This window comes from Rhinatrema bivittatum, chromosome 4, assembly GCF_901001135.1.
Source record: "Rhinatrema bivittatum chromosome 4, aRhiBiv1.1, whole genome shotgun sequence".
Classification (NCBI taxonomy): Eukaryota; Metazoa; Chordata; class Amphibia; order Gymnophiona; family Rhinatrematidae; genus Rhinatrema; species Rhinatrema bivittatum.
In genome coordinates this window covers 411917526-411945241 of record NC_042618.1, presented here as the reverse complement: position 1 = coordinate 411945241, position 27716 = coordinate 411917526, and the positions used below count along the sequence as shown (strand labels likewise).

At 44.2% G+C, this 27716-nt stretch overlaps 1 protein-coding gene across 3 annotated transcripts in view; it reads right to left on the bottom strand.

Moving 5' to 3' along the window:
* Window positions 1-217: 217 nt before the first annotated feature.
* The window catches only part of LOC115091195 (laminin subunit beta-2-like), a 90657-nt gene continuing 63158 nt past the window's right edge, over window positions 218-27716 (bottom strand). For 2 of the 3 annotated variants that reach the window (XM_029601223.1, XM_029601224.1), the window contains exons 22-35: window positions 26512-26541; window positions 23416-23640; window positions 20628-20845; window positions 20298-20394; window positions 19747-20119; window positions 17215-17399; window positions 15487-15728; window positions 14209-14412; window positions 12420-12564; window positions 8809-9016; window positions 6377-6518; window positions 1565-1741; window positions 899-1058; window positions 218-772 (exon numbers count right to left, since the gene is read on the bottom strand). In XM_029601223.1, the coding sequence (XP_029457083.1) occupies window positions 636-772; window positions 899-1058; window positions 1565-1741; window positions 6377-6518; window positions 8809-9016; window positions 12420-12564; window positions 14209-14412; window positions 15487-15728; window positions 17215-17399; window positions 19747-20119; window positions 20298-20394; window positions 20628-20845; window positions 23416-23640; window positions 26512-26541 (2543 nt within the window). In that variant the 3' untranslated portion in view covers window positions 218-635. The remainder of the gene's footprint in view (window positions 773-898; window positions 1059-1564; window positions 1742-6376; window positions 6519-8808; window positions 9017-12419; window positions 12565-14208; window positions 14413-15486; window positions 15729-17214; window positions 17400-19746; window positions 20120-20297; window positions 20395-20627; window positions 20846-23415; window positions 23641-26511; window positions 26542-27716) is intronic. The other variant, XM_029601225.1, reaches the window with a different exon arrangement.

Genomic DNA, 27716 nt, shown 5'->3' with positions numbered 1-27716 from the left:
AAGAATGGAGACGACGTAGCTGTTACATCATGTTACTGAATCCTAATAAATTAGACTTTTCCAATGTTTGTTTTACTGAGGGGCAATAATTCATTTCAGTTTTTCTGGAAACAAGGAAATCTTTATGCTATTCATTTGTTCTTGGTCATTCTTTTGCATTATATTTGCTTATTAGCGTGCCCTATAGATCCTTCTGGGAGCAAAAGAAATGCTCAGCTTCACATGGCATTGTTTAATCTCACCTGAACTACACACACCATGCACAGACACGAGCACACACACCATGACAAGTTGTAGAAAATCTATTTGGCTCATGCCATTACATTCTCTTTAAAGCTAGAACCAGGAAGCCTGCCTTAGTGATTGCAAGGAGATACAGTACTCCAGAAATGCATTAGGGGGTTGCTCCCACTGCACTCTTTGGGCAAACATTCTTGGTAGATAAGGCTCATCTTTTGGGGGCTAAAACATTTTTGTCTGCTTCATTTTCTTTGTCCCATACTAGAGGTTTTATTCACCAAACTCTTCCTAAATTCCTCTAGCTGTCAGTCCTGATGGCCATCTGGCAGTCACTCCATGCTAGAATAAATATGTAGGGAGACAGTGCAAGACAGAAACAGCCAGCTGGGGGCAGTTTACTGGCAGGTATTATAGATTTGGATCTGCTGGTTAATGGCATTCAGGATATCCTTCATTTTGTCCTCCAGGCCGTCTAGCTGTTGGGCCTTTGATTCTAGCGTTTTCTCATTGCGCTCATACTGTTTTTCAAGGTCTGCAGGGCAGAGAAAGAAAGAAACAGCAAATGTGAGACATAACAGAGAATGTTCCAATTAAAATGGAGTTAACCATGCTTCACCCCTGCCCACTCCAAGTGCGAAGAAGACTAGACTCATCTTACCGTTCAAGCGTTTCAGCTTGTTATGAGCATCTCTCAGTAGCTTTCTGGCTTCAGCCCGAAGTTGCTCCGCTTTTTCTCTTGCTTCTTTCATGCTTCTGGCTTTTCGATCCATGAGGTCCTGAACGATTTTATATTTGTCTCCAAGTTGCCCATCTAGTAGCTAACCCCCACCCAAAAAAAAACAACAAATAAACATCAGTTTGAAATTTCTGATATTTTTCTATACCTAAGTATCTAAGAGACTCTGGAGAAGGTAAGATAAACCTCATTTAAAGAAGAAAAACAATCCAGAGAGCGAAAAGACTTACTATAATCTTTTCATCTATTGTACATAGTGAATCTTCAGTCTGGGTTTGAGTTCAGTTTCCCCCAAATCTTTCACTACCTCAGAAATGACACCAGCAAGTGATGTCAGCAGTGTCACTGTGGGGATGTGATCAAGTTGGTGGATGCTATCACGTCATGCAAGGAGGGGAAGGTGTTTGGAGCAATACACATGGCATGCATATGTCTAAGAAGTCAGCTCTGTGTTTCGGATCCAAATCTTTGTAGACTAAAGGAAAACATGGATTGGATATTGGCACATGGACAGGATACAGAGTTGGAAGAGTCATCATGGCTGATCCCTGAACACTGTCCAGATCAAAGCACAAACATCTACTGTACCTGCTTGGCCTCATTTGCTTTATCCCTCGCTGCGGTTGCTGTTTCCTCTGCTCGAGTGGCTGCCAGGCTATTATTGGCTCGTTTCATCTTCAGGGCATCTATCTGTCTGTCCAGCTGTCCCACTCTATCCATGGCATCATTGAGCTGATTCTCAGCACTGGCAGTCCCTGACTGGATCTGATGAAGAGGAGGAGACATAGGAAATAATAATGTGGTTACTAAGGATTTACCTTTCCATGAAATAAGTGCCAAGAACTGAAGGTATAGAAAGGCGGTAGAAACACAGCACACTGTATGTCAGAAGAATGCTAAAAAAACCCCCTTCAAAACAGTGTTTATTCATTCCTAATAAAATCTTACTTCTAGGGAATTCCGCACAAAAAAATTTAAAATTCTGCACAAACATTTACAAATTCTGCACATATTAGTTTAAAATTCTGCAGAATTCTGCAGACTTTATTCATATAACACAATATAAATGTTATCTTTCAGCAATAGTTAATTTATAATGTAATGCAAAAAACGTTATTGCTTAAAGATGCAAGATTTTTAATTTTTTTGTGCAGATCTTTCCCGTCATAAGGCCTGGCCTCTCCAGATTGATCTATCCCCCACTCAGGCTCAATGACTCTCTCCACCTCTCTCCCCTTTATAGCTTGAATCCTTTCCCCATGCCTGATCTCTTCTCCCCCCTCAGTCAATTTTCCCCCTCCCCTCAGGACTGACCCCTCTCCCATCCCTGTCCCCTCTGCCCCACCAGGCTCAACCCCCTCATTCTGTATCTCTCCCTACACCCCCCTAGGAAACCCCAAGACTTGAACCTCTCCTCAGCTCTCCTCCCCAGTTCTCACCCCTTACCCCAGCAAGACCCTTTAGCTGCCTCTGCCCCCCTTTAGCCAAATCCCCAGTTTATCTCTAACTGCTCCCCATCAGGCTTGACTCTTGGGAAGGTCTGACAGAGAGAGAGTTCCTCCTCCTCCATTTCTCTCCCCTCATCCCAGTAAGACTCCCTAGCTCTCTCCTATATTCCCCCAAGCTCACTGTCTACCTCGCACATTCAGGCTCTATTGAATCCCCACTGCCCCCTCCTTTGTTTGGTCCACACAGGCCTAGGCCAATGCAGGCTTATCTCTTCTGACCTGTGTGGGCCATGATGACTCTCCCAACTCTCTTCTAGTCTGCATAAGCTAGCCCACCACTGCTCCTTTCTCATTTCTAGTTGACATTGATACTATTCCTTCCTCCCTCTTAGTCTATGCAGGCCTCATCTGCCATTGCTAATTCTGTGAGGCAAACACAGAATTCTGTGCAGGAGGGGAATTTTGCGCAATGCAGAATTTCCCCAGGAATAAAATCTAGAAAGCCCATTCACAAGATCAAGGGGAAATACAACACTAAGTGGTGCAAATAACTCATGTCTTCACCTTGGAATAGTGGCAGCCTTATATTCCTCACATGACATTTTAAGGCTGAAATTTTGTTCATTTGTTCATCTCGCTTGCATGGCAACAATATCATTGGATGCTAGGATATCATGTTTCATAAAGGCAACAACAGATGTTCATATCATGATAAGGGGTTCCAACTTTATTGTACCCGCATTGGCAACTGTTCCTAGGGTTTCATCATATTTTGTATATCAACATTAGCACTAACTCAAAAACCTGTACAATACAGACACATCTACTATAGGATATGATTGGTCCTGGAAGGAAAAATTTGGTTTCTTACCTGATAATTTTCATTCCTTAAGTCCTACTAGACCAGTCCAACATGAATAGGGTTTATGTCCCCTACCAGCAGATGGAGGTAGAGAACCACTGTTTTGCTGACATCAGTCTATGTAAGGCACTGTGAAGCCTGCAGCAGCTCAGTATTTCTTTTTCAAAGCAAGAACAGCTTAAAGTAAAGCACACACCTTCCCTCCCCCGCAATGAGCAGGGGAGTCACAAATGGGCCTCTGGAGGAGTTTGGTCATTAAAACATTGTAGAAATAAATTCCAGCTAGAAATCATACTTGCAGATCAGTCATCTAACAGACACTTTTAAGCAGGATTTAGGACTCAAGGAAAGAAAATTATTAGGTAAGAAACCAAATTTTTCCTTCATTTTCAACTGATCAGACTAGTCCAGCACAGATGGGATATATCCAAGCCACACTTACTAGGGAGGGAGCTGGACAACCTTGCACGTAAAAATCTTACTCCAAATGAGGCAGCTTGTGTATCCTATACATCCATCCAATAATCTTTAAGTCACCACAATGCAAATCTCCTCCAGAGAAACCGAATGCAGCTTTGCCCATGAAACTGCCTGACTACTTGTAGAATGCGCCCTAAGACCCTCAGGCACAAATAAGCCTCTAGAAATATAGGCTGAACCAAGAGCCCACTTAATCCACCTAGCAATAGAGGCTGCCTCACCTTTTCTCAGACAATTAAACAGAACAAATAAATGATCTGACTTCCTGAACCAATCAGACACCTTCAAATATCTTAACAAAATTCTAACATCCAAAAGGTGAATGTCCACCAGGTTCCCCTTAGTCTCCCCTCCTCCTAAAGGACAGGAGTTCCACAGACTGTTTCAAATAAAAGAACGACACCACTTTGGACAAAAAAATTGAATTGTGCGGATGGAAACTCCAACTTCTGAAAAGTTAAAAAATGGCTCCCTGAACAATAGGGCCTGATATATGCCACGCTGACAAAATGGCTACTAAAAACAAAAGACAATTTTTATTGTTAAATCCTTAACAGATGCTCCCTGCACAGGTTGAAAAAGGACTCTACACAAGGTCTAAAGGAGTAAATTCAAATACCAGGAAGGACAAAGTTTCCGAAGAAGCTTTTTCGCTTTTTTCCGCTTTCGTTGCTTCAGGAGGAGGGGAGAGAGGACTGGAGCTGCCCCGGAGACCAGCACCCATGGATGCGGCCAGGGCAGATGAGCGAGGGCTGGGGGAAAGTTTGCCGCCTACCCTTACCCCTGCCTCTAACGTAGGGGTAAGGGTAGGCGGTAAGTTAGCAGGTTAAACGCGCGACAAAATGGCAGGGTAAAAAAGCGATAGTCGGGGCGTGCGTTACTGTATGAGAGGGAATAGCTAATTCGATCGTTTACATCTAATATACATGCCGCGGGCGGAAGGGGTTACCCAGTGATTTAAAGAGGCGGTAAGAATGGGTTAAAGGGGATAGTGTATTGCGGGTTGAACTATCGCGGCCGAAAAGTGAGTAGAAAGCGGGTTAGGAGCAGGGTAACCACGGCCGCACTTTACTGTATTGACCTGAATGACTGCAACTTGTATTTCAAAGAGCTCCAAGCCAAACCTCTTAGAAGACCAAACTGTAAAAAGGAAAGAATTGAAGGAACTGATGCTCTAAAGGGGGAAACCCCTACTTAAGCATACCATTTCTCAAAAGCTAAAGACATGGATTTCTTTCATGCCTGTAAAAGTGTCGCTACTACTCTGGAGAATAACCTTTACTCCTCTACCTTCACTTTTCAATAGCCAAACCCCAAGACAAAAGGAAAAAGGATCGCCCATTATCACTGGACCTTGATGTAACAGACCCTGTACCCGATTCCACCAAAGATGCCCCTCCATCTTGATTCTTACAAGATTTGTGTACCAGGGGCATCTGAGCCAATTTGTTGCCACCAAAACCACCGAGTCTCGATGCCTTTCTATTCTTTGGATGTCCTGGCCTATCATTGGCCATGGTGGAAAAACAGAGAAGAACCCAAGATAGCCAATGCTGAGAGAGAGCATCTACTCCCACTGAAACTGACTCTCTTCTTTAGCTGAAGAACAATGCAGTCTTGGAATTTTTGCATGCGGCCATAAAATCCCTACATGGCCTTCCCCACTTGTAAATTATCAAGATGAAGTCTGTATCTGCCAACTCCCACTTTCCTGGAACCAGAGTATGATGACTCAAAAAATCTGCTTGGATATTCTCCACTTTGGCAATGTGGGAGGCAGATACAGCCTGCAAATGCCCCTTCACCCAAATGAACAAGATCCTGGCCTCTTACTCCACCAGGAGACTTTGGGTATCTTCTTTATGATACACATATGCCACTGCTGTTGCATTGGCGGAAAATACCTTCACCAGCTTCTCCTGTACAATGGACAAAAGCCCCTAAAGCACCAGTCTTATGGCTTTTGCCATCAGATGACTGATGAACCACCTGGACTCTTGGATTCCATTGGCCCTGCATTGATTTGTCCCAAAAATGAGCTTCTCCGACTACTCAAATTGGCATCTGTTGTCACTATGATTCAATTCTGGGCTTCCAAAGAAACCCCTTTGGAAAGATCTGGAATGGAAAGCCACCAATTCAGACTATCCCTGGCTTCCAAAGTCAGTGCGAGTCTCATCTTGAAATTCTGAGATTGTGTTTCCCAATGAGATAACAGAACTCTCTACAATGGTCGCATATGGGCCTCTGCTCAGGGCATTAAATCCAAGGTAGATGCCATGAACCAAATACTTGAAGATAGTCCCATACCCTGGGTACCTTCAAATGCAGAAGATCTGCTGGTAGTGGGGGTAAAACCCATCTGTGCTGGACCAGGCTGGTGGGAACAAAAGGAAGCATCTTTTTCATGAAACATTATCTCCCCATGAATGAAGACTCTGTAATACATACAAAATGTCTGCTTTAGTGCTCTCAATTATGTCCTCATTTCAGAAGGATCCCTGTAACTGCTTATTCCTTTGCTAAATAAATATATCGCTGAATATATATCCAGGTTTTGAAAGAAATATTTGCACTCATTTTTCTACCACCCTCTCTTTTGACTCTTACTGAGGTGAGCGCCTTCTCTGTGTTTCTGATGTCATCGGCTGCATTTTGGATCGCAGCTGCGGCTGCATTCTGGGCATGCTTGGCCTCATCCAGTGCTGTCTTCACAGTCTCAGCTGTGCTCTTCACGTTTTCAGCTCGTGCCCTGACACGTGTGAAAAGAACGCATGTAAATTCATTCTATACTTTTAGAATCATAAGAAAAAAGGTTTTGGGGAAGCAATTCCACTTTAAGCAAAACATCCTCCCTTTAAAGGGAATGGGAACCCCTCCACCATGCTGGGTCAGACCAAGGTCCATCAAGCCCAGCATCCTGTTTCTGACAGTGGCCAGTCCATGTCACAAGCAGATCCCCAGTAGTTGATCTATTTCTTTTTGCTCACGCCCAAGGATAAGCGTGGCCTTCCCAAGTAAACCATGCTAAAAATTGTTTATGGAATTTTCCTTTAGGAACTTGTCCAATCCTCTTATAAAGGTCAATATTCAAAAACCATTTAGATGGATAACTCACAAGTTACCCATCTAAAAGGCAAATTAGGTATATTCAGCCAATTATTCGGCTAAATTAGAGCCAGATAGGTCATTATCTGACTATAATTTATGCAGATAAAAAAGAGACTTTTGGGGGCATTTCTAGGTGTGGTTTAGTTATCCAGCTAAATTAGCTGAATTTCAATTATATCTGGCTAAGGGCCTTATTTTCTAAGACTATCACACGCTTGCGCTACCTGCGCTAGCTGCATTGGGGCGGAGTTGGCCCCAGAAGAGGAGGAGTCGGGACGTCACCGGGGCCGACTCCGCGAAGACGGTACCGACAGCGAAAAGGTAAGGAGCCTTTTTGCTGCCTATTTCGCGCCGAATAACTACACCTTTTATGGTGTAGTTATTCGGCGCGATGCCAGCAGCGATTGCACTGCAGCGGTGCGATCGCTGCCGGCTAGCGCAGGACCGCCCCCCACTTCACCCCCCCCCCCCCCGCCCCCCTTTAGCGCCGGGATTCACTAAGCCTTGCGGCATTAGTGAATCCAGGCCTAAGTTAGCTAAGCAGTTCAGAGCAAGTCTAAAGTTATCTGGCTTGTGTGGCCGGATAACTTGCTACTTATCTGGATATCTTCCAAAGATATCTGGGTAAATAGCATTGTGAATGTAAGATAAAAGAAGAAGTGGTAAAGGGCTTATGGCCGATTTTGAACCTTTTTCACTAACTTTCTATAATGCGCTGTTGGGTCATTTACCCCTAACCCACAATCCCCTTTCAAATTTAATAAAAATTACGTGTGGTCTGCAGATGGTTCCCATCCCCCGCCCCTTCCCCTAAGCAATCATAAAAGAAATCTTCTGCCGCCTCTGGTCCCTCCCCCCATCTCCCCTCCCCCCCATTCTTAAGTTATGGGTCACCACATATCTAAACCCCTGAAACCACCCCCCCCCCCCCCCCCCCCGCCAGCCATGGAAATCCCTAGAAAAGCAAGATATGCCTTTACCTGCTCCCAGCGCACTCCAGCATAGCCTCTGTCCAAGCTTTGCTGGAAGCGTGCTAGAAGGGTTCCTACTTAGCCGGATAACTTTTCCACTAACTGCCCTACTGATTATGGACATCATAGTTTACTTCCATTTGTCCTTCTTATAAACAAAAATAAAATTTATAATCAATATCAATATGTTCTAAAGGAAATGCCAACTACAGAATACTAAGAGGCGAATGTACTAGATTAGTGGCTGTTATATGAGGTTTTATTTCGGATGCAAATATGCTCCTTTGCATCCATGGCAAAACCTCGTGGGAAATGTTCTGTGCATTGCCATGGTAGAAACTTCACCTGTTCCCAGGCGTGACAACGCATGGAACATTTCGCAAGCAGGCAGTCTCATCTGGGACTGTCATGGGTTAGAGATTATGTAGCAACCCTCCCCATTGCCATCCCAATCCCCCCCCCCCCACCAGAGCCCCTTGGGGAGGGAAAAAGTACAGTAGTAACGGGATTTTTAGAAGTCTTGCTCTGAAGCTCTGCCCCCTTGTGGTCCTTTGAAAGAGCCTGAAAATAAAATTATCCCTCCCAGCTGGAGGGGTCTTCTGGGGCAGGAGTGATATCCTCTTGTACCAGCCCCCCCTGGCCACCATTTTCAAAAATGGCACTAGCTGCTCAGATTATCCCATTCACCCCATACCATCCCTTGCCACGATTAATTGTATATTAGAGTGGTGGGCAAAATGTTACTAATTGTGGTGTATTAAAAAGAATTCTCTATTCTTTCCTTCCAGGAAACATGAGAATGCATTCCTTGAGACAAAGTAGTGCATGATGGGAAACTTTTCTTAAGAACTGTACTGTAGAGTAAGTAGTTGACTCTAGTCACCTTCTTATATTGTCAAAGAAAAGGACTCTTTAAGGGACCCAGCTAGAAAATGGCATACATTTAATAGGAAAACTTACTTTGCTCTTTTGGCTTCCTGGAGAAGCTGCTCTGCCCTCCTCACATCTCCTGCTGTCTGGTCCAAGATGGCATCTACATTGGAAAGGCTGTTGACTCTGTCCTTGATCTCTTCAGCCAGGTGACGGATCTGCTGGGGGGAGGCTGGGATCGATAAACTCAGAACATGGGTAGCCACCATCTCAATACTGTCTGGGTCGGCACCCTCCTCTGCAGAATATGCGGAAAATGCACAAGTTATAAAAAGACAGGACAAGTAAGGAACAATAGAGGTAAAACAGTAATTTCACTGCACCTTTTCTCCTGCAGATGCTCTCTAAGCATCAGCATTTAAAGAATGGTTGAGATATTGTTTGAAAGAAATAAGAAATGTTGAAGACATTTCCTTTCTTTGTTTTGTTTTTGAAATAAAGTAAATGAAAATGAACCAAATATTGTCTGGTTTTCATTTTGTTTCTGCTATTATTTAAAAAAAAGAAAACCCTGATCAAGCCCTCCCCCTCTCCCAGGCTTTCTCCTCATCATGGGTCTTTGCAGTCCTCCAGGAGCATTCCTGAACCCACTTTGACCCTATCACCGTCTTCAGTGGACAGGAGCGATCCTCAGTTCCTCCTGCCCACTGCTACTATTTTTCAAAATGGCGCCGGCAGACCCAAGGTTGGTGCCATTTTGTTGTATGGCAGGTTCTTCTGTATAATAAAATGGTACAGCTCTAGGGTCTGAAGGCGCCATTTTGAAAAAATAATGGTAGGGCAGGAGCCACTGGAGGAAGGGGGCATGGAGGAGCCTGAGGAAGGCTGGCACCAAGCCTAGAGGGAGGGAGCTTTTATTTAAAATGGTGACAGTGATAGGGGGTGGGGCTTGACAGTATTTTTTCATTTTGGGTTTTTTTTGGGGGGGGTTTCAATTTGTTTATTGTGTGTTTTCTTTTAAAGAAACAAAATAAAATGAAGAATGTTCAGTGCACACCCTTATTAATAAGTGGCATATAAAAGAGGAATATCAACGTGAGAAAGAAGGAAATGAACAGATGAACTCTTTCTTAGTAGTGTCTGGGATTTCGCTTTGCTTTGGATCTAAAGAAGGGCTTGTTGATTCCTGAATCTATTTTTAGGGACCCTCTAGGTCCCCACTAGCTTTTTTTGTCCCTATCTTAAGCCCTAGTTTAGGATTAGATAGATAGTAGGTGGGAGTTTGCAGACCATCCCTTCTGTAGATGGCCTGGATTGGTCAGCAGCTTGCATGCAGAGTATGTATAGCAGTGTGGCAATTTGTGGCATTTTGTTTTAGTGTTTGGAGAGGATGAAGAGTTACTGAAATGATTCTCCACTTTTAGGCTAAACAGCCTGATACCAGGGGAAGAGACATATTCCTGTCCCTGCAACCCATGATCTGGCAGGGAGGGTCTATGGAAGTGGAAGAAGAGATTTTACGAGAGTCTGTTTTGAAGATCTTTGACTTTTTGTGTAAATCCTGGTCCTGTCTCAGGAGGATTTTCCCCCTTGCCTGGAGGAGGTCAGGATAAAGAACTGTGAATCCATGCCTGCCATACATAGGAGGGGAGTCTTGCCATTGGAGAAGTGAGTTGCAGTTTTGAGAAGAGTTTTATTCTTCTGCTGGGTGGAATCTTTGCCAGCAGTTTCCGAGAAAGAGAGAATACTGATTCTTCTATTTTGGAACTTTCTAACCCAGAGGTCCAAGAGTAACATCAGAACAAGAGAACAGGAGATCCAAGTCCCCACCAGAAGCCCACTCTCTTTTCTGTTGCGGTGGTCGGCCGCGGCCGGCCTCCCTCACCTCCAACTCCCGCGATGGGAGAGGAGCACTATCGGCATTGCACCTCCTCCACTGTCCTGGCCTGCGGCACCCATCTTCGCGACACGATGGCGCCGCTGCCGCCATCATCCCTCCAGTGGACCATCCCTGCGGCAGAGCTGCCGCCACCGATCCTTCCTCCTCCCAGGGACTCTCCAGGCACGCGTGCATCCTTCTTCAGGATTTAAAGGGCCATGGCACCCAAAGACTGCAGGCCCCTCCTGATGACATCATCTCACCTGGCCTACTTAAGGCAAGCTCTGACAACCAGAGCTTGCCTTTGCAACAAGGCTTCCGGCGTCCCTTTGCCTATTGGTGACTGCACGTTATCCAACTCTGCTATTTCACTTGGCTGACCTTCTCCAACCTGACCTTTACTTGTTTACTGACCACGTCTGACTGCTACCTGGAACCGACCTCCGCCTGCCTGACCACGTCTGAATGCTGCCTGTCCACTGACCACATCTAAACACTGCCTGGAATCTGACCTTTGCTTAATCTGACCATTTATGGACTGACCTCTGGTATTGACCCTTGCTTTGGCTGATCACACTCTCCTTGACTCTGGCCTTGATCCTTGCTCTTCATTCAGAGGCTCTGTTCTGGCCTTCTCTGGCTTCCGGACAACCTAGCCTGAACATCGACCGCACACCCTTGTTTGTGGTGGGCACACCCTTGAACTTTTATCTCTCGGAGATCCTGCGAGGCCCACCTAAGACCAGGCAGCCCGGGTAACCAAGGGCTCAACCTGAGGGAACCCCGGGTTGCTATTGGTGAAGCTCCAGCTAGCCTCTGTCTCCTCTTGTGCTCCGCCTCCTGGTGGTAGGTGCTCTCTGGGTCTGACCAGGGAGCCTACCAATCCTGCACCAGGCCAAGGGTCCACCTCCTGATGCAACATTTTCATTAGGAGGGTTGGAGTTTTACCTAGTGCCCTTCACCTGAAGGGACACTGGCTCAGCTGTGTAGATCTGAGACAAGCAATAGTTTTGTAATTGTGTTTCAGAAGATCAGTTGGAGATTTTTGTTGCTAACTGGATGGAAGATATTATTGGATGAAGTAAAATGTTTGTTGGAACTCCCCACCAGCATGTCCTGTGATTTTTGTGAGGATACAAGGTGCCCCTAAAGTAAGGACATCCCAACTGTTAGTACATCTGAGAGAGAAAAGACTGAGTTGTGCCACCCCTGTGTGCCATGGACCCTGAAAGCTGAATCTTCCTCCCTGCTGGAAAGAATCCCAGCACCCAGGCTGGGGAACTGATAGAAATGGAAATGAGAATAAGAAAGGGAATTTGTGGCCCCAGGACAACTGTACAGCCCTGTATTCAGGACGCTCAGCAAAAAAGGAGTTACATAGTCAACAAATGTATTTAGTCCATAAAAAGCTCTCACCTTGTGTTTTTTTGTTTGTTAAACTTTATTTTTGAGCTTATCTTCTGAAATTCTACACTTCCAAATGGCAAGCAGAGAGAGGTTCAGAGTGATAATTTTGTTTTATTATACAGGGGTGAAGGCATGGATGTCTGCCATCTATAGGAAGGGTACCAGGCTGTACTCTGAGCTTGACCCTGCTCGTGCTGATAGCCTGCGCCCAGAGTACAAGAAAGAGAGGGAAGAGCACAACTCATCTGTACTAATGCACCAGCTCTCAGAAGCAAAGCGGCTGACAGGGGCATCCAGAGAGTTATAAACCCACATTACTGAGAAGCAATGTTTGGGACTGGAGAAAGAAAAAAGGGCAAGGCTCTCACCACCCCTCCTCAGATTCAAGCTCAGCATTTCTGGAGGCTATGCTTACGGTTCAGGAAGTCCTTGATCTGCTGGATGAGCTCCCTGAGCTCCTTGTTGGATCGATCCACTTGGCCTTTGGTGTCATTAGCCTTGCTCAGAACTGCCTGGGCCCTGAGTTTGGCCTTGTCTGCCTTAACCTTTGCCTCAGTCACCTAAAGTATGTGGAACCAGAAAAAGAGGATTAATCAAGACTGGTGTGGACAGGGCAGTTACTGGACAAAGACAGTGTCACCAACAAGGGTTGCTTTTCGTGCCCCCCCCCCCTCTTTCCCTTTTGGGCTTTCCATGCTAGCAGACTTGCAAACTGCCCCTAGCTGGATACACAGGCAGTTGCCCTTTTTATGGACCCCCCTGCATTGGCCCTGGTTCTGGATACTGAAACAAAACTTGCGGTGATCACCGAAAAGGCCTAAGTACTAAACATTTTTCCCACAGACACAAAATAATACATCAGGCCCAAAATTTAAGAAGAAATAGCACCTGCAATTTGTTAGGGCAACAGGACTGCAAAAACACTCCTATGTTTTCCCCTTTAAAATATTGAAAATACAAAAAATATTTGATAGGAAACTGTGTGGTAAGTCTTTAGAGCTGGTAGAGAATGGGATATTTAGACTCCCCTAAGATGTGAACTTGGAGTTTTAGGCGTTTTTGTACGAAGTAAAGCAAGAACACCTTATGAGCAGGCTGTGTCCTGCCATCTGTCTGTGACCTGGTGTACAGGTGAAACCATGGCAACCAGGAACTTGTGCTTTGGCGAGTTCAAACTCCATGGTATCGTAGTGCCACATCCTGGTCCTTTCACTCTGTTGCTCCAACATTTGACAGGCAGAACCGTGTTCATGTATTCTTCATGGTAAATAAAACCGATAGGCGCTAAGACTATGTATGTGATAGCAGAATACAGTAGTGAAATCACAGAGGCAGGCATGTATATGGTGCTAGAGGCCCGCTGCTGCTGGGACAACACTGCAAAGGGAAATACAGGGTGCTGAAATGTACAGATACAGATAGATGTTAGCAATGGTACAGAGATCCATTGCCCCAGCAGACGGATGTGGTGATTGGAGGGGCAGAGAATTCTGTGACAACAAGAATGCCACCTCCAAGTATGCTTTCAATAAGAATGAGGTGAATGACCTGGGTGGGTTGTTGCAAGGTTTATCCAATCTTAATCTGCCTGCAGTACCTTCTTTGTCTTATGGATCTTTGAGATGTTTTGTCATTGTGTGGAACCCTGCCAAGTGGAAAAGATCAAACAGAAGTTTGGCTATGGCCCCTGTTGGATTCAGAAGAGCTGTAAAACAAAAGATTCCAGCTTTGAGTGGAGTGGGAAAGGGGGCAGTCCAGGTGGTTGTGTATGGTCATGTTTTGTGCACCTGTTTCAGTTCCTAATCATTTCTTTGCTTGGTGCCCTATCCTCACCAAATTTTGAGGGCACGTCAGGGAAGACATGAGGTCTGTCTCTGGGTGGTTTATTTTTTAAACCTTGCCTATATGCCAGCTGCACACACATGCATCCCATAAAGTAGATTCCTACAGCTCTGAGTGGAACTTCTTGTTTGACTTGCAGCTCAGCGCACTTTGGAAGTTATAGATTTGCTTTTTTTTCTGTTCTAAGCTCAGAATGAAAAATAACAAAATGCATTAGTTTTATGAGCTATATCTACACTGAAAGAATACTATGTGGGCGCTAAGAGTTTTCAGCACTGGAAGGATCTAATTGACTGGTGATGAGGTCAGAAGTTGAACATTAATATGCGTGTTGTCTTGGCCTCCTATAGCTCCAATGGTACCTTTTGGAAAAGCTCTGCCACCTCACTCATAGCTCGACGCAGCTCATCCTCAGCATGGCGAGCTCGATCTAGTGCACTGTCTGATGTTGCCACCGCGCCATTGCAGTTCAGTCCCCCACAGTGTCTCTTTCCCTCATCGTCATAGCAGCCAGCACCACCACAGGGGCTCTCGGCACATGGAAGGTCCCCTGGAGCCCCACAGACCTGGAAAAAAAAGAGAATCAAGTACTTTCTGATGTTTTATATCTCCAGGGAGTATCATGTCAAATTATCTGCTTGGATAACACAGTGTGACTTAAGCTAAGGCTTATCCGAGCTACCGTAAAATAAACTCAATGAGTAATTGTTAACTAAAACAAACAAAATGAAAACATTTTGGGAAACCTAAATCAAGTTGTTAGCTATTTGATTTCAGTTGGAAAAGCCTCCCAGTAGAGGAGGTGGAGAGAAAAACAGTGACAGAATTCAAGAAAGCCTAGGATAAGCACAGAGGATCGCTAGTGATGAAGACATGAGGGAAAAACCTGTGATAAGCTGGGGTCTACGGCATTGCACCAAGAGTGAAATTAGGTAGACTAGATTGGCCTAATGATCCTTATCTTTCATCATATTCTGAGCTTCTAAGCTGCACAAAAGACTGAGAGCCTTAATATCCCTCAAATGAATCTGCATCACTAGTGGCATGATACAGCTGGCGCACAGTGACAATGCTGCATGACTGCCATCACCGCGTACGCTAGAACCTGAGAAAAAAACCTGAAATGAATCCAAAGGCCTGATTTACTAATGCTTTTTTCCCCAGTCTGTATCTATGGGGGGAAATAAACTTAGTAAATCAGGGCCTAAATTGAGTAAATTCATAGTAGACCTAAAATGAAACACGACACATTGAACAGAAACATAAAAATACTACTTAAAACGTATTAGTTCTCATACCATTGGCACTTTTAAAATGACTATGTACAGTTCAGTTTATGTTGCTTTACAGACTGTGGATGAGTCTTCTGCTTACACATCCACATTTGACCGTTTAATTTCCTGGGAGCTGCTCTCAAGCTGCAGTTGTCATAGTGATGGAAAGAAGGCCCCTCCTCAGTTCTTGCTGAATTTTTCCTGCAAATCTCTCTCACTCTCCATAGAGGATGTTTTTGGGGGTCCTATGAAGTGAGGACATTCCACTCCAAACTGTGTGGCATCCTTTGCATTGCCCTAGGAATTAGCAGATTGGCCAAGGTAGGTCGTTGACACTGGCTGTGACAGATGAATTTTCCTCCTTACCTTCTCATTGATCTTTTTCATGTTAAGCGTTTCACTTTTGGCTTTTAGGTCCAGCAAGGACCTGTGATTGGCTGCATTCTTCCTGTAAAAATCATCCCGCTTCTTCCCTATTTGCAGCTCAACCTGCTGGCGGGTATTGGCAGAATCACTCACAGCGCTAGGCAAGTTCACGGTGGAGGCATTGGCTCGATGCTCTGCTTCGCGGGACTGGGCATGAGACTGGCGAATGCTGTCGTATGCGCCTGAAGAAAAACAGATAATGGCGTTGATGAGACACTTTTTTATCCCAGCAAATTTGATGGCCAATGCCTTGATGGTAGCAACTATCTAGTATTTCACAATCTCAAGCCTTCTCTGATACTACAAATGTATCCTCTTTGTCTCACAATCAGAATTATTCAAAAGAGTCATCAGACCCATTGGATGAATCACCTTGTCCCTAACCATCTGTCCAGGTAGATAAAAGACTCCTTGTGCCTGTTGATGAAGCTCCTGCAATGCACACCCCTCAGTCACAATGATATAAGAAGAAGAACATGCCATACTGGGTCAGACCAAGGGTCCATCAAGCCCAGCATCCTGTTTCCAACAGTGGCCAATCCAGGCCATAAGAACCTGACAAGTACCCAAAAACTAAGTCTATTTCATGCTACTGTTGCTAGTAATAGCAGTGGTTATTTTCCAAGTCAACTTAATTAATAGCAGGTAATGGACTTCTCCTCCAAGAACTTATCCAATCCTTTTTTAAACACAGCTACACTAACTGCACTAACCACATCCTCTGGCAACAAATTCCAGAGTTTAATTGTGCGTTGAGTGAAAAAGAACTTTCTCTGATTAGTTTTAAATGTGCCACATGCTAACTTCATGGAGTGCCCCCTAGTCTTTCTATTATCCGAAAGAGTAAATAGCTGATTCACATTAACCCGTTCTAGACCTCTCATGATTTTAAACATCTCTATCATATCCCCCCTCAGCCGTCTCTTCTCCAAGCTCCTCAAAGGGGAGCTGTTCCATTCCCTTTATCATTTTGGTCGCCCTTCTCTGTACCTTCTCCATCGCAACTATATCTTTTTTGAGATGCGGCGACCAGAATTGTACACAGTATTCAAGGTGCGTTCTCACCATGGAGCGATATAGAGGCATTATGACATTTTCCGTTTTATTCACCATTCCCTTTCTAATAATTCCCAACACTGTTTGCTGTTTTGACTGCCGCAGCTCACTGAACCGACAATTTCAATGTGTTAACCACTATGATGCCTAGATCTCTTTCTTGGGTTGTAGCACCTAATATGGAACCTAACATCGTGTAACTATAGCATGGGTTATTTTTCCCTATATGCATTACCTTGCACTTATCCACATTAAATTTCATCTGCCATTTGGATGCCCAATTTTCCAGTCTCACAAGGTCTTCCTGCAATTGATCACAATCTGCTTGTGATTTAATTCTCTGAACAATTTTGTATCATCTGCAAATTTGATTACCTCACTTGTCGTATTTCTTTCCAGATCATTTATAAATATATTGAAAAGTAAGGGTCCCAGTACAGATCCCTGAGGCACTCCACTATCCACTCCCTTCCACTGAGAAAATTGTCCATTTAATCCTACTCTCTGTTACCTGCCTTCCAGATCATTTATAAATATATATACTATCGAAGCCCGTGCATATGAAGGATGGCTATGCCAATTGGCTAAAGCTCTCTCTAGCCTGCCACATACCCAGAAAATTGGAATTCTTTAGCACATCCAGCTGGTGTGAAAGGCCCTTGGCAGACAGGCTCAGCGCCCTTGCATCCCTTTCTAGTGCATTCAGCTCATGGTTGGCATCAAAGTTTTCATCCTGAACTTCGGTCAGCTCGCCTTCCAGCTGTGTCAGGTGCTCGGTTGTCTCATTAATTTTGTTTCTGTTAGTTCAAGAGAGAGACAAATAGGCCTTCAGTCTTTACAGCAACAATAACATGGTTACGCGAGACACAGTTAGAAATGACCAGGAGTATTGTCTGCCTGCCTGTGGTTCCTGAAGCTGATTCGACAGGACTTTTTCCTCCTGTTCTTCTCTGGGTTTCCAGACTTGGTGGCAGAGTGACCAGAGCTACTCAACTCACTAATGCAGGAGCATAGAATTAATTTGGAAGCTCTTGTGGGGTGCTAGCTATGTGTAATGGTTTCTAATTGGAGCAATTTCCAAAAGGTCACCTCGTTGCAGAGTCCATGCACACTTATAACGCAGGTACTTTCTAGTTCATTTTCAAGGAGGAGCTGCCTGAGTAGTGTGACGTAGCCACATACAAAGAGCGTGCATGCTTTACACCTGCTATTTATGAGGACAGCTGAGTAGGGATAGAACAGCATGCATAAAATTCCATCTATGCATGCTGTGCACTGCCTCGACCTAAACGTGTACCCTGGGAGCATCTCTTTATAACCGGGCTAAATGTGTGCATACTATCGAAGCCCGTGCATAATTTTAGCTGGATAGAGGAGGGCAGTTTTCTACCAGGGCAGTTAATTTATTATTTATTTATTTATTTATTTATCTCCTGCCTGTCCAGTTGGAGGCTTAGGGTAGGTTACAGTAATTGGGTAAATAGCTATTTATCCGGTAAATGACTTTGAAAATTACCCTTTTGATGTTTTCTAGAGCTTAGGAACAAAGCCAATCATTCATGGATGGTGGATATTTTCCCCCTTGAATCATTCTTACTTCTTCTATCTCAGTCTTCTAGCAACAATGAAGGGCCTGATACAGGAGCTATTTGTTTAAGGATAGCAGGAGAGCCTGATACACATGAACACTTTGGTAAAAAGCAATGGGAGGTCCAGATAAACATGAGTCGTTTGGTCAAGGAAAATGGAGGATCTGATACACATGATCCCTCTGGTGTTACGTTTTCCGGCCGTCGCACTCACTTCCAACACTGTAGGCAGCGGGGCCTCCCCTCTGCAGCGGGTCCTCTTTGAAGCTCATGTAAGTGGCAGGAGACCACCAAGACTGCTGCTGCTCCTCCTTAGGCGTGTGCGCCTAACTTAGCTCCATTTAAAGGGCCCACGTTAGGAAAAGGCTGCAGTGCATTTAGATGGCATCACCAGGCACAGTTCTATTTAAGGGCTCCTGGGACTCCTTCCTTGCCTCAGCAACGAGTCGCCTGCATCCAGTGTGCAGTGTGAGTTGCTGCTTCCTGATTCTTGCAACCCTGATCCTGTGCCTGCCTCATCTCTCCAGCCCTGCCTGCCTCGTCCCTCCAGTCTTTTCTACCTCGTCTCTCCAGCCCAGCCTGCCTCATCTTATCCAGCCTTGCCTCCCTGCCTGCCCTGGTGTGTCAGTCCTTCTTGTCTTCTAGCCTGTCCTCAGACTGACCTCTGGATCTGACCTTAGCCTGGACTTTGACCACTCTTGATCACTGCCTGCCCTTGATCCTTGCCTGGATACTGACCACTCTTGCCTGCCATCTGCCACTGACCCTTGCCTGGACATTGACTCTTCTAGCTTGCTGCCTGCCTCTGACCCTAGCCTGGCCCTGGAGCTTCACCTACACCACTACCAGAGAGATTCACCTAAAACCTGCCGGCCTCCAGAACCCAAGGGCTCAATCCAAGGGGAAAGAGGTTGGTCTAGGTGAAGCTCCTGACCCTTCTCTTCCTTGCATAACTCTAGCTGTTGGAGATGACCTATGGGGCCTTCCCTAAAGACTGAGTCAACCTTACCACAGCAACAAGGGTCCATGAATCTTGCATCTTTTCAAGGGCAATGGGAAGCCTCAAACATGTAAGCTATTTCATCAAGGACAGTGGAGGGCTTGATACACAAGACCTTTAGTTGAGGACAACAGGAGGGCCTAAGACACTTGAGATCTTTGGTCAAGGGCAACGGAGGGTCTCATACACATGAGTCCTTTGGTCAAGAATAATGGGAAGGCCTGATAAACTTGAGCTCTTTGGCCAAGGGAAAGAGGAGGGCATGATATACGTGATCTCTTTGGTCAAGGGCAATGGATGGTCTGATACATATGAATTCTTTGGTCTAGAGCAAAGGGCCTGATAAACATAAGCTCTTTGATCAAGGGCAACAAGAAGGCTTGACATACATGAGTCATTTGGTCAAGCAAATGGAAGAGCTGGTGGCCATAAGTCCAACCCTGGATCTCAGTTTTAAGCAACCTACAAGTTAAAGATTGAAAAGGGGAGAAAAAGAATAATTTGAATAATAAATAAGTAATATTAAGGCAGATAAACTGTCCCTCGTTTCCTCACCGAAGCTCATCCATGATTTTCATCAGTTTGGTCACGGCTTGCACAGTAGCATTGCGTGCATTGACAATCCCCTGCGCTGTTCTTAATTTCTCTTCCAGGTCACGGAAGTTTTTCTCATAAGCCCCAGCAAGGCCTGTCTGCTGGATGTCCTTAGCACGCTGTACTAACTGCCTAATGCGAGCAGCCAAGTCCTGCACAATCCGATCCCAGTCTCCAAAGCACTGGTGGCACGGCTGGCAGTCAGGGAATTCCCCTGAGAATCCACGCGCACACTGGTCACAGCGGACACCAGACACACCCTGGCGACAGGTGCAGTGGCCACTGCTTCTGTTACACTGAGAAGTTTCAGTTCCACGATGGTCACAGTCACATGCTAATAAGCAGAGAATAAAAAAACCCAATAAGAATGATAGCAGAGATGAAATTATGCAATGACAATATCAGTAAAGCACATGGCCATACATCTGATAACAATGGTAATGATTTCACAACAGCTAATTTCACTAATGTTACTGTCAAACTGAATTACATTCACCAATTCACTGCCTCACCTCTGCACTGGGAATTGGGATTCCCCCAGTAATTTTCTTGGCAGTCAGTGCAGGTGAGCCCACCAAATCCTGGTCGACACTGGCATTTCCCAGTTAACTGGAAGAAAGTTGGGAGCAGGTAAATGCAAGTCCTTAAACAGGTTAAGGGGTCATAAAGTTAGTGACGAATTGCTTATTATAGGCAAGAATGAAGATATTCCCATTCTAGATGTAAAAAGACCTTTCCTTGTCTTATGCGACCAAGGACCAATCAGGGCTTGATGACAGGCAAGACTTAATCAATGATTTGTTTTTAATGTCCTTTCTTCAATAGCTAGTGATTATTCATACCTCGTTACAGGTGGGGCCGTAGGAGTTGTTGGGGTCACAGTTGCAAGGCACACAGCCCTTCCCACTGGCCAGATTCCAGAAATTGGGGCTGCACCGGTCACAGATCTGGCCCACCACATTCGGCAGGCACTGGCACTGCCCGCTTCTTCTTTCACATAAGCACTCATCCCTGGAACTGCACTGACCATGGCCTGTTCCCAGGAAGTTGCACGTGCACTCTGTAAGTCAAAGCAATCAAGGCGACTGAGTGAAAAACAACACAGCTATTCACAGGGCTCCATCCTGAAGGTGGGGCTTCCAAATACACATTTCCACAACTGACAGCAAAATCTAATTGTATCCAAAAATGCACCTTTAGCAGTGACACCAAACTCAGAGAGGCAAAATCTAAATGTAAATTGTTCCAGATTCTGCATTAAATTTAATGGTGACAGTTTTGCATAAAGGTGAATACAGAGTTGTACATGAGAAAATTTACCTTGTATATATACTTACTTCCAAGAAACCATCCATGCCCTCTCACTGAACATATTTACTAAATATGCTGTTTTAGCAACAAGGAATATGGTGGTTAATAACAACCATAAGACCCTCTCATCTGCCATACTCCCTTACTATTGATGTACTATAGACTACTTGACCTTTGACACTTTCCCCTCCACTAAGGATCCTCTGTTTGTCTTCCACGTTTTCATGAATTCTGTTACCATTTCCATGCATCCACTACCCCTTGTACTACCGGCCACCTGGCCAAAATGAAGAAAAAGACCGTGAAATGATAGCTAAAATTTAAAAAGAAAATGCATTTGGCAACACAATAACAACATGAGATTTCCACTATCCCAGTATTGATTGGGTCAAAGTCTCATCGGACATGCTAGAGAGATTAAGTTACCAGATGCCATAAATGAGCTTCATAGAGCAGCTGGTCCTAGAACCAGTGCAAAGGGAAGCTACTTTAATCTTGTCCCCAGTGGAACACATGACTTGGCACAAGGGGTTACTGTGGTGGGGCCACTAAGTAATAGTGATCAGAATACAATCAAATTTGACATAATCACTGGAGGGAGGACATTAAGTAGAGGGAGACTATGACAGAATGAGGAAATTAGTTAGATAACTTAAAGGAGGGATTGCAAGGGTTAAAAGTTTGCATGAGGTGTAGACATTGTTTAAAAATCACTCAGTGTAATCAAATGTGCACAACAGAGATAAAACATGAAAAACTCTTACAAAAATTCTGTTACAAATGCCTTAACAAACTTATTTTTTCAGATACGCTGACTTTTAAATGATTGCAAAAAAATGGACCTTCATAAACGCGGAAAGTATACGCTCACTGCACTAATTTGCTGTTCACACATATCTTATTGCCGCAATATTTTAATCATTGGTCCATAGAGTCAATGTACTCTCTGTTTTTTTACTTATGTCTTTTTTATGCAAATAAAATGTGAAAATAAACAATGTTCCCCTCAAAACTAGTTCATTCTAAACCTCAAAGTATAGATAAAATGATCAAATGTCAAAGGAATTAATAAAGCACTGTGACTTATTTATTAAATGCGTCATAAACCCAAAGCCTTATAACTTAGCTTTTTTAGATTATATCAAATCTAAAAAAAAAAAAAAAGTTAAGTTATAGTGCTTTGGAGGGTAAAATGACTTACCCAAGGTCACAAGGAGTATCAGTGGTATTTATTTATTTATTTATTTTAATAAATATAAATAAATAAATACATTTGAACCTTAGCATTACTATGTCACAGCTTGCTGCTCATCCAGTATCATCTGCAATTTATTTGTTGACCTTGATTTCCATAACGGAAAGCTTTTCATGAAGAAATTAATGAAGTTAGTCCAATAAAAAGGTATCACATTATATATAATAAGTTTGTGATTTTATAGTTTAGATATCCAGGGTGTCTCTATATGTTGCTTTAGAGTATTTTATGGCTACTGTTTTTTGGGTACTTCATAAAAAAAGAAGTCCTTTGCTATTTCTTTGAGTGTTTGTGATTATACTGCAGCATATTAGACCTTTTATTGTTTTTTAAATTTTTATATTTTTATGATGCACTTTTAATTTTAATTCATTTTATTTGTAATTGTATTGCTTTTATTTTTTAGTTCTATATTTATGTTTTACATAAATCTAAATTGTATCCAACTGTTTGCAGAGGATAACGTGTGGAATATAAATTTAGAAATAGATAAATAAAATAAATATAGTTTTCGTTTATCTTTATTTCAGTGCAGAAGGGACTGGGAGTTATGTGCTTATGCCAGCAGGGGCTGCTATTTCCATAGTAAACTGGCTGACAGCACTCAGAGAAAGAATCCAGAGCCGAAAAGAAATGTTACACTCACAGTAACAGGGGACACCCCGTGTTTGAATGGAGCTGACATTACAGAAGAGGGATGTTTAGGGAATTTGACAATTATGATTTGCTGTTATACCAACAGGAGGTACTCTCACTAGGCTAGAGATAACTTTGCTGACTGAACATTAAGAGAGGAATTGCTCACTGGTAGAGGCAAGACCATTAACAATTGTTTAAACCCCAAGGTGAATAAATTATTTGGATTCCTAGAAGGATCAAAATGCTCTTTTAACTCTGTTAATGTAGGCAGAATTGTCCCAGTTACCTTCCTCTCCCTTGACTGCTCCGATCAGAGCCATAGCCTGGCATATTAGCAATAGAAAAGTGTGCAGTTTATAATGGTCTTGCTTTCTGAAGGGGATGAGGGACTCCACATCCTTTAACCTTGCTTGACCTTTACTTACTTCGGCAGTTTCTCCGGGATGCTTCTCCATAGTAGCCAGGCTTGCAGCGTTCACACTGAGTTCCCTCGGTGTTGTACAGGCACTTCAGGCACTGACCCGTCCTCCGATCACAGGCATCCAGGTCTGTGAGATCTATGTTGTTGCTGCATTGGCAGGGTAAGCACCTACCGCCAGCTTGAAATGGGTTCCCATAATAGCCAGGAGCGCATTCATCACATCGAGAACCTTGAGAACAAGACATGCCACTCAGTTTAATGTCAAACCCCCATTCACTGTGTGACCTTACCAATTCTTTTCTATCGAAAAGCCAGAATTCCTGTTCCATTCCCCAGTGACTCCTACACCAAGAGAGCTGGATACAAGCTGCTGCACAGCCAAAGCCACCACTCTCAGTGACTGCTGAAGATCTGAAGCAGACAAGAGCTCTTCTTCAATCAGTTGTCCTACACCAGAGGGGCAGTCTTATGCTGAAGGGATAGGGGAGGCCTCATGCAACTAATTTTATAAGGCCCTCATCTGACTTTGTTAAATTAATGAATGTTGGATGTAGTCATGATCCTCCCCCAGGGATGACCTCAGGGACATGCAGGGCCTGGGGGCAAATCAGCTTATGTGAGATTCCCTCCCCCCCCCCCCCCCCCAATCCCGGTGCAATCCTCTCCTCCCACCTACAGGAGAAGAGCAATGCCTCTTACCTACATCCGCCTCCTCTCCCCTGCTAGCTTCATCTGAAGTCTGAACTGGGTGGGGCTCCGCAGCCTCACAGGGCCTGCCAGCATTGCACGTTCAAATTTCAAACTGAAGGCAGCAGAGGAAGGGGAGACAAATGCAGGCAAGAAGTGCTGTTTTCCTCCTGCCAGTGGGATAGGGGGAGAGGATGACACTGGGCGAGGGAGAGGACCGAAGCAGAGGGCCCAGGGCTGTGGCGTGGATTCACCCTCCCCTCGGGAGAGTCACCACCAGCTGGCCCTTTCTTCCACTCATGCGATATAGAGTAACCACTTGATATATATATATATATATATTTTAATACATTGTTTGTTTAATTTGGTTCATCCTCATATGAACACTTAGCAGGGCAATTTTCAAAGGGATTTCCATAGATAAAAGCACACACATAATTCAATATGGTGCAGACTTTTACCCACATTCTGGTGGAGCTGATCCTGGGGCGGGGTTTGTTCGGGGGAAGGAAGTGTGAGCATAATTTTGGTTAGAAAAAGTACCTGCAGGAACATCAGGTGCAAATCACTGTGGGTATTTTTTCCTTGGGGCTGGCGCAGCTGGCAGATAATAATTGGGGATTTCACTTTGAAGCTCTCTGCCTATGTACTTTAAGGCACCGACCTTGCGCCCTCTTTACAGCAGGTACAAAGTCAGTGAGTACAGAAGAGCCTGGGGTGCCGGCCAGTCCCGAATTTTCAAAAGTGGGGGTTCAAAACGTTCACCATTAAGAAGCAAGATGCTTCTTAATATTCTTATTTATTATCATCCTGATTAGTAAAGCGTGCACCAGATGCACGCAGCGCTGTACAGTACGATACACACGCCGCCAGAAGATCTGCCCTTCTTACATTTTATCTGCTGCCTCTCAGCCCATGCTCCCGTGCCATTCTCTCCCCTGACGATTAAATGTGAGCTCCCTCACGCCCATACCCTTCTCTACAGTAATTCCCATCAGAAGACGCAGCTAGAAATGAAACGTGGCAGAGCTGTAAGCCTGGAATTTTCCAACCAGCAAGAGGATGGAAGACCAGTGTGATAATGATAGAGAGAACACAGGAATGGGGGTAAGAGGAAAAGCAGAAGTGGAAGCAAGACGTGAGGACTGGTTTGGAGTTTGGGTCTTCTATGATGAAGAACAACAGTTCCTCCTGTTCCTCTTGCACTGTGCCCTTCCACAAAACACGCTGACATTTCCAACCCCCTCCCAATTGCGAGCACAACAATTTTTCACGCAGAAGGCAATATCCAAACTTCCTGCGCTGATGCAAGCTCTGCGTGTGCTTTTCACTTCAGGTCTTTGCACCAATTTTCAACAAAAAAGTACACGAGGGCTTTCACTTTGAAGTTTCTGCAGGTACCAAGTACACTTGGCCCCTTGAACCTGCTTTTTTTGTACCAGTAGAATTTTGCAGGAAAACCAAGCACATAAATATGAACTGTTTTTACATGTTAGGTTTATAATATTACCTTTTTATGTTGTTATATTTTATTATATATGGCAATGATTACATTTGAATGCCTTAATGTTATTTGTTATATTTTATTTTTATTGTTGATCACTTTGATTTTATATAGAAAGGCGGTATATCAAATAAATTAACTGAAACTGCAATCTACTTTTCCTCCCCCGTCCCCAGGAATCTTTCTTCTCAATGAGGCTAAAAGCTGGCACATTATTCAATAGCGTGCAGATTTTTAGCTGCGGTGAGGGAGGGTAATTTTCCATCAACTGGTAAAATGTTTTTCCCTGCTTGAATCCCTTTCAAAAACTGCTCTCTTACACTTTTCTGCAAAAGATTCCTGCAGATTCACCTAAATTGAAAAATTAATTTTAATATTATGAAGCAGTTCTAGACCAGTACTAAACCTTGGGATGCATCACTTTTGCAAGGTCCTGATTTTTTCACAGCTTCTATTTACAATTTTTGACATAATTCAAAATGCTCTTCTCTTTCCTTGTGTGGCTTCATGCATTATATACATACACTGGAGGATGTTATACACCAAAAACAATCTGCACATGCATGGAGTGTACAGAACACGCAATCCGTATGCACGTAAAGGCAACAGACATACAGTGCATAGGGCTTGGGTGCAGATTTATAGAATACAGGACACATTCTACACATTTAACATTAGTGCCATTAGCCCAAACTCCCAACAGCTGGATGGAGCCTCCTCCCACCCCACCCATAGATCCCGTGTCTGGGTGTTTACTGATCACTACTGTGTTAGCCTCTCACACTCCAATGTGATATTATATCTCTGTTTAATTCACTGGAACAGCCATGGGGCATTTCTGTTGAGTGAGGAAGGCACTGGTAGGGGTGAAGCCATGCAGGAGGTAGAGGAGAGAGAGAGATTACTCACGCTGAGCCCCTTCCGATCTCTTTACCATCCCTGAGGCAGGAAAACAACCATAAACACACAAGTCTAATATATTCACAATGCACTGGGGCGGTGGCAGCCAGGACTGAGAGGGTTATAGACAGGGCAGCAAATCGAAGTTCATCATTTAGCTGTAGGAACTGCACTATAGTGTCTCAAAACATTTTGTTTGCTTTGTGGTGGGTGGGAGGAAGGTTGCTGGAATAATTCGCATATTGCAAGTCAGCCCTGCATGGCATAGTTGGAGACATTTTTGTCTCTTGGTCGGAAAATACAGGACCATTTCCTACTAGAACTTGCTCTTGCTGCCTCCCAGTTCTTAGGGAACACTGCACTGCCTTTGACTGCTAACTTTCCCCTGACTTGTTGAGTCAGTGTCCCTTATGACTATCCCTGGTGGGCAACCGGATTGGAAAGGGATGATGATCAAGGGAAATTGTCCCAGTCCCCATTCCCTTTCTCAGTAAACTGGATTGTAATGCACTGGTCAAGGGATGTGTGTGTGTGCGAGATCATGCCAGTAACGTATAAACGGATGCATTTTATGGTTTAGATTTATTTGAATGTACTCTGAAAATCTTCACCTAATACAGATATGGTAGAAATGGTATTTTTATTCTGCCTGGATAGGTCTTTTTTGAAGTGGGATCAGAATACGCTAAAGGAAGTCAAAACTCATCCCTTTTTATCGTTTGCTTCCTCTTTCTAGGGAGGGATGCCCTCGCCTTGTCCTCTTTGCATGGCAGGGATCATAGTCCAAGAGAGGGCAATTCTCAAGCTTCCCGCAGAAGTGCACGGTCAGCGGGCTTCTTTTTGCCCAAGGAATTTGCACCAGTTTTCAGAAGGAAAACTTTTCCTTTGAAAATTGCCTGAGAAAAAATTACCCTCCCGGCTTTGTTCCTTCTTTCTGTGTGGGTACCTCCGAAAATGTAGAAGTGGGGGCATACTTGTAAGCCTCTCTCCATCCCTGCCTCCTGGGAATGGCTCCTTTCACCGAGGACTCCCATGGAAATGGCTTTCAAAATTGCACTCTAAAAGGCCAAAGCATTGACTTTGGCCTGGGCCAAGTCTTTGATTTAGATGACCAACTTTCCAAGGACGCATCGAGCTTATCTTGGCTTACCCCACTGCCCTGCTCCTCTCAGGGAAATCAGAAACACGTGCAGTGGCTTTAGAGCCAGGAACGA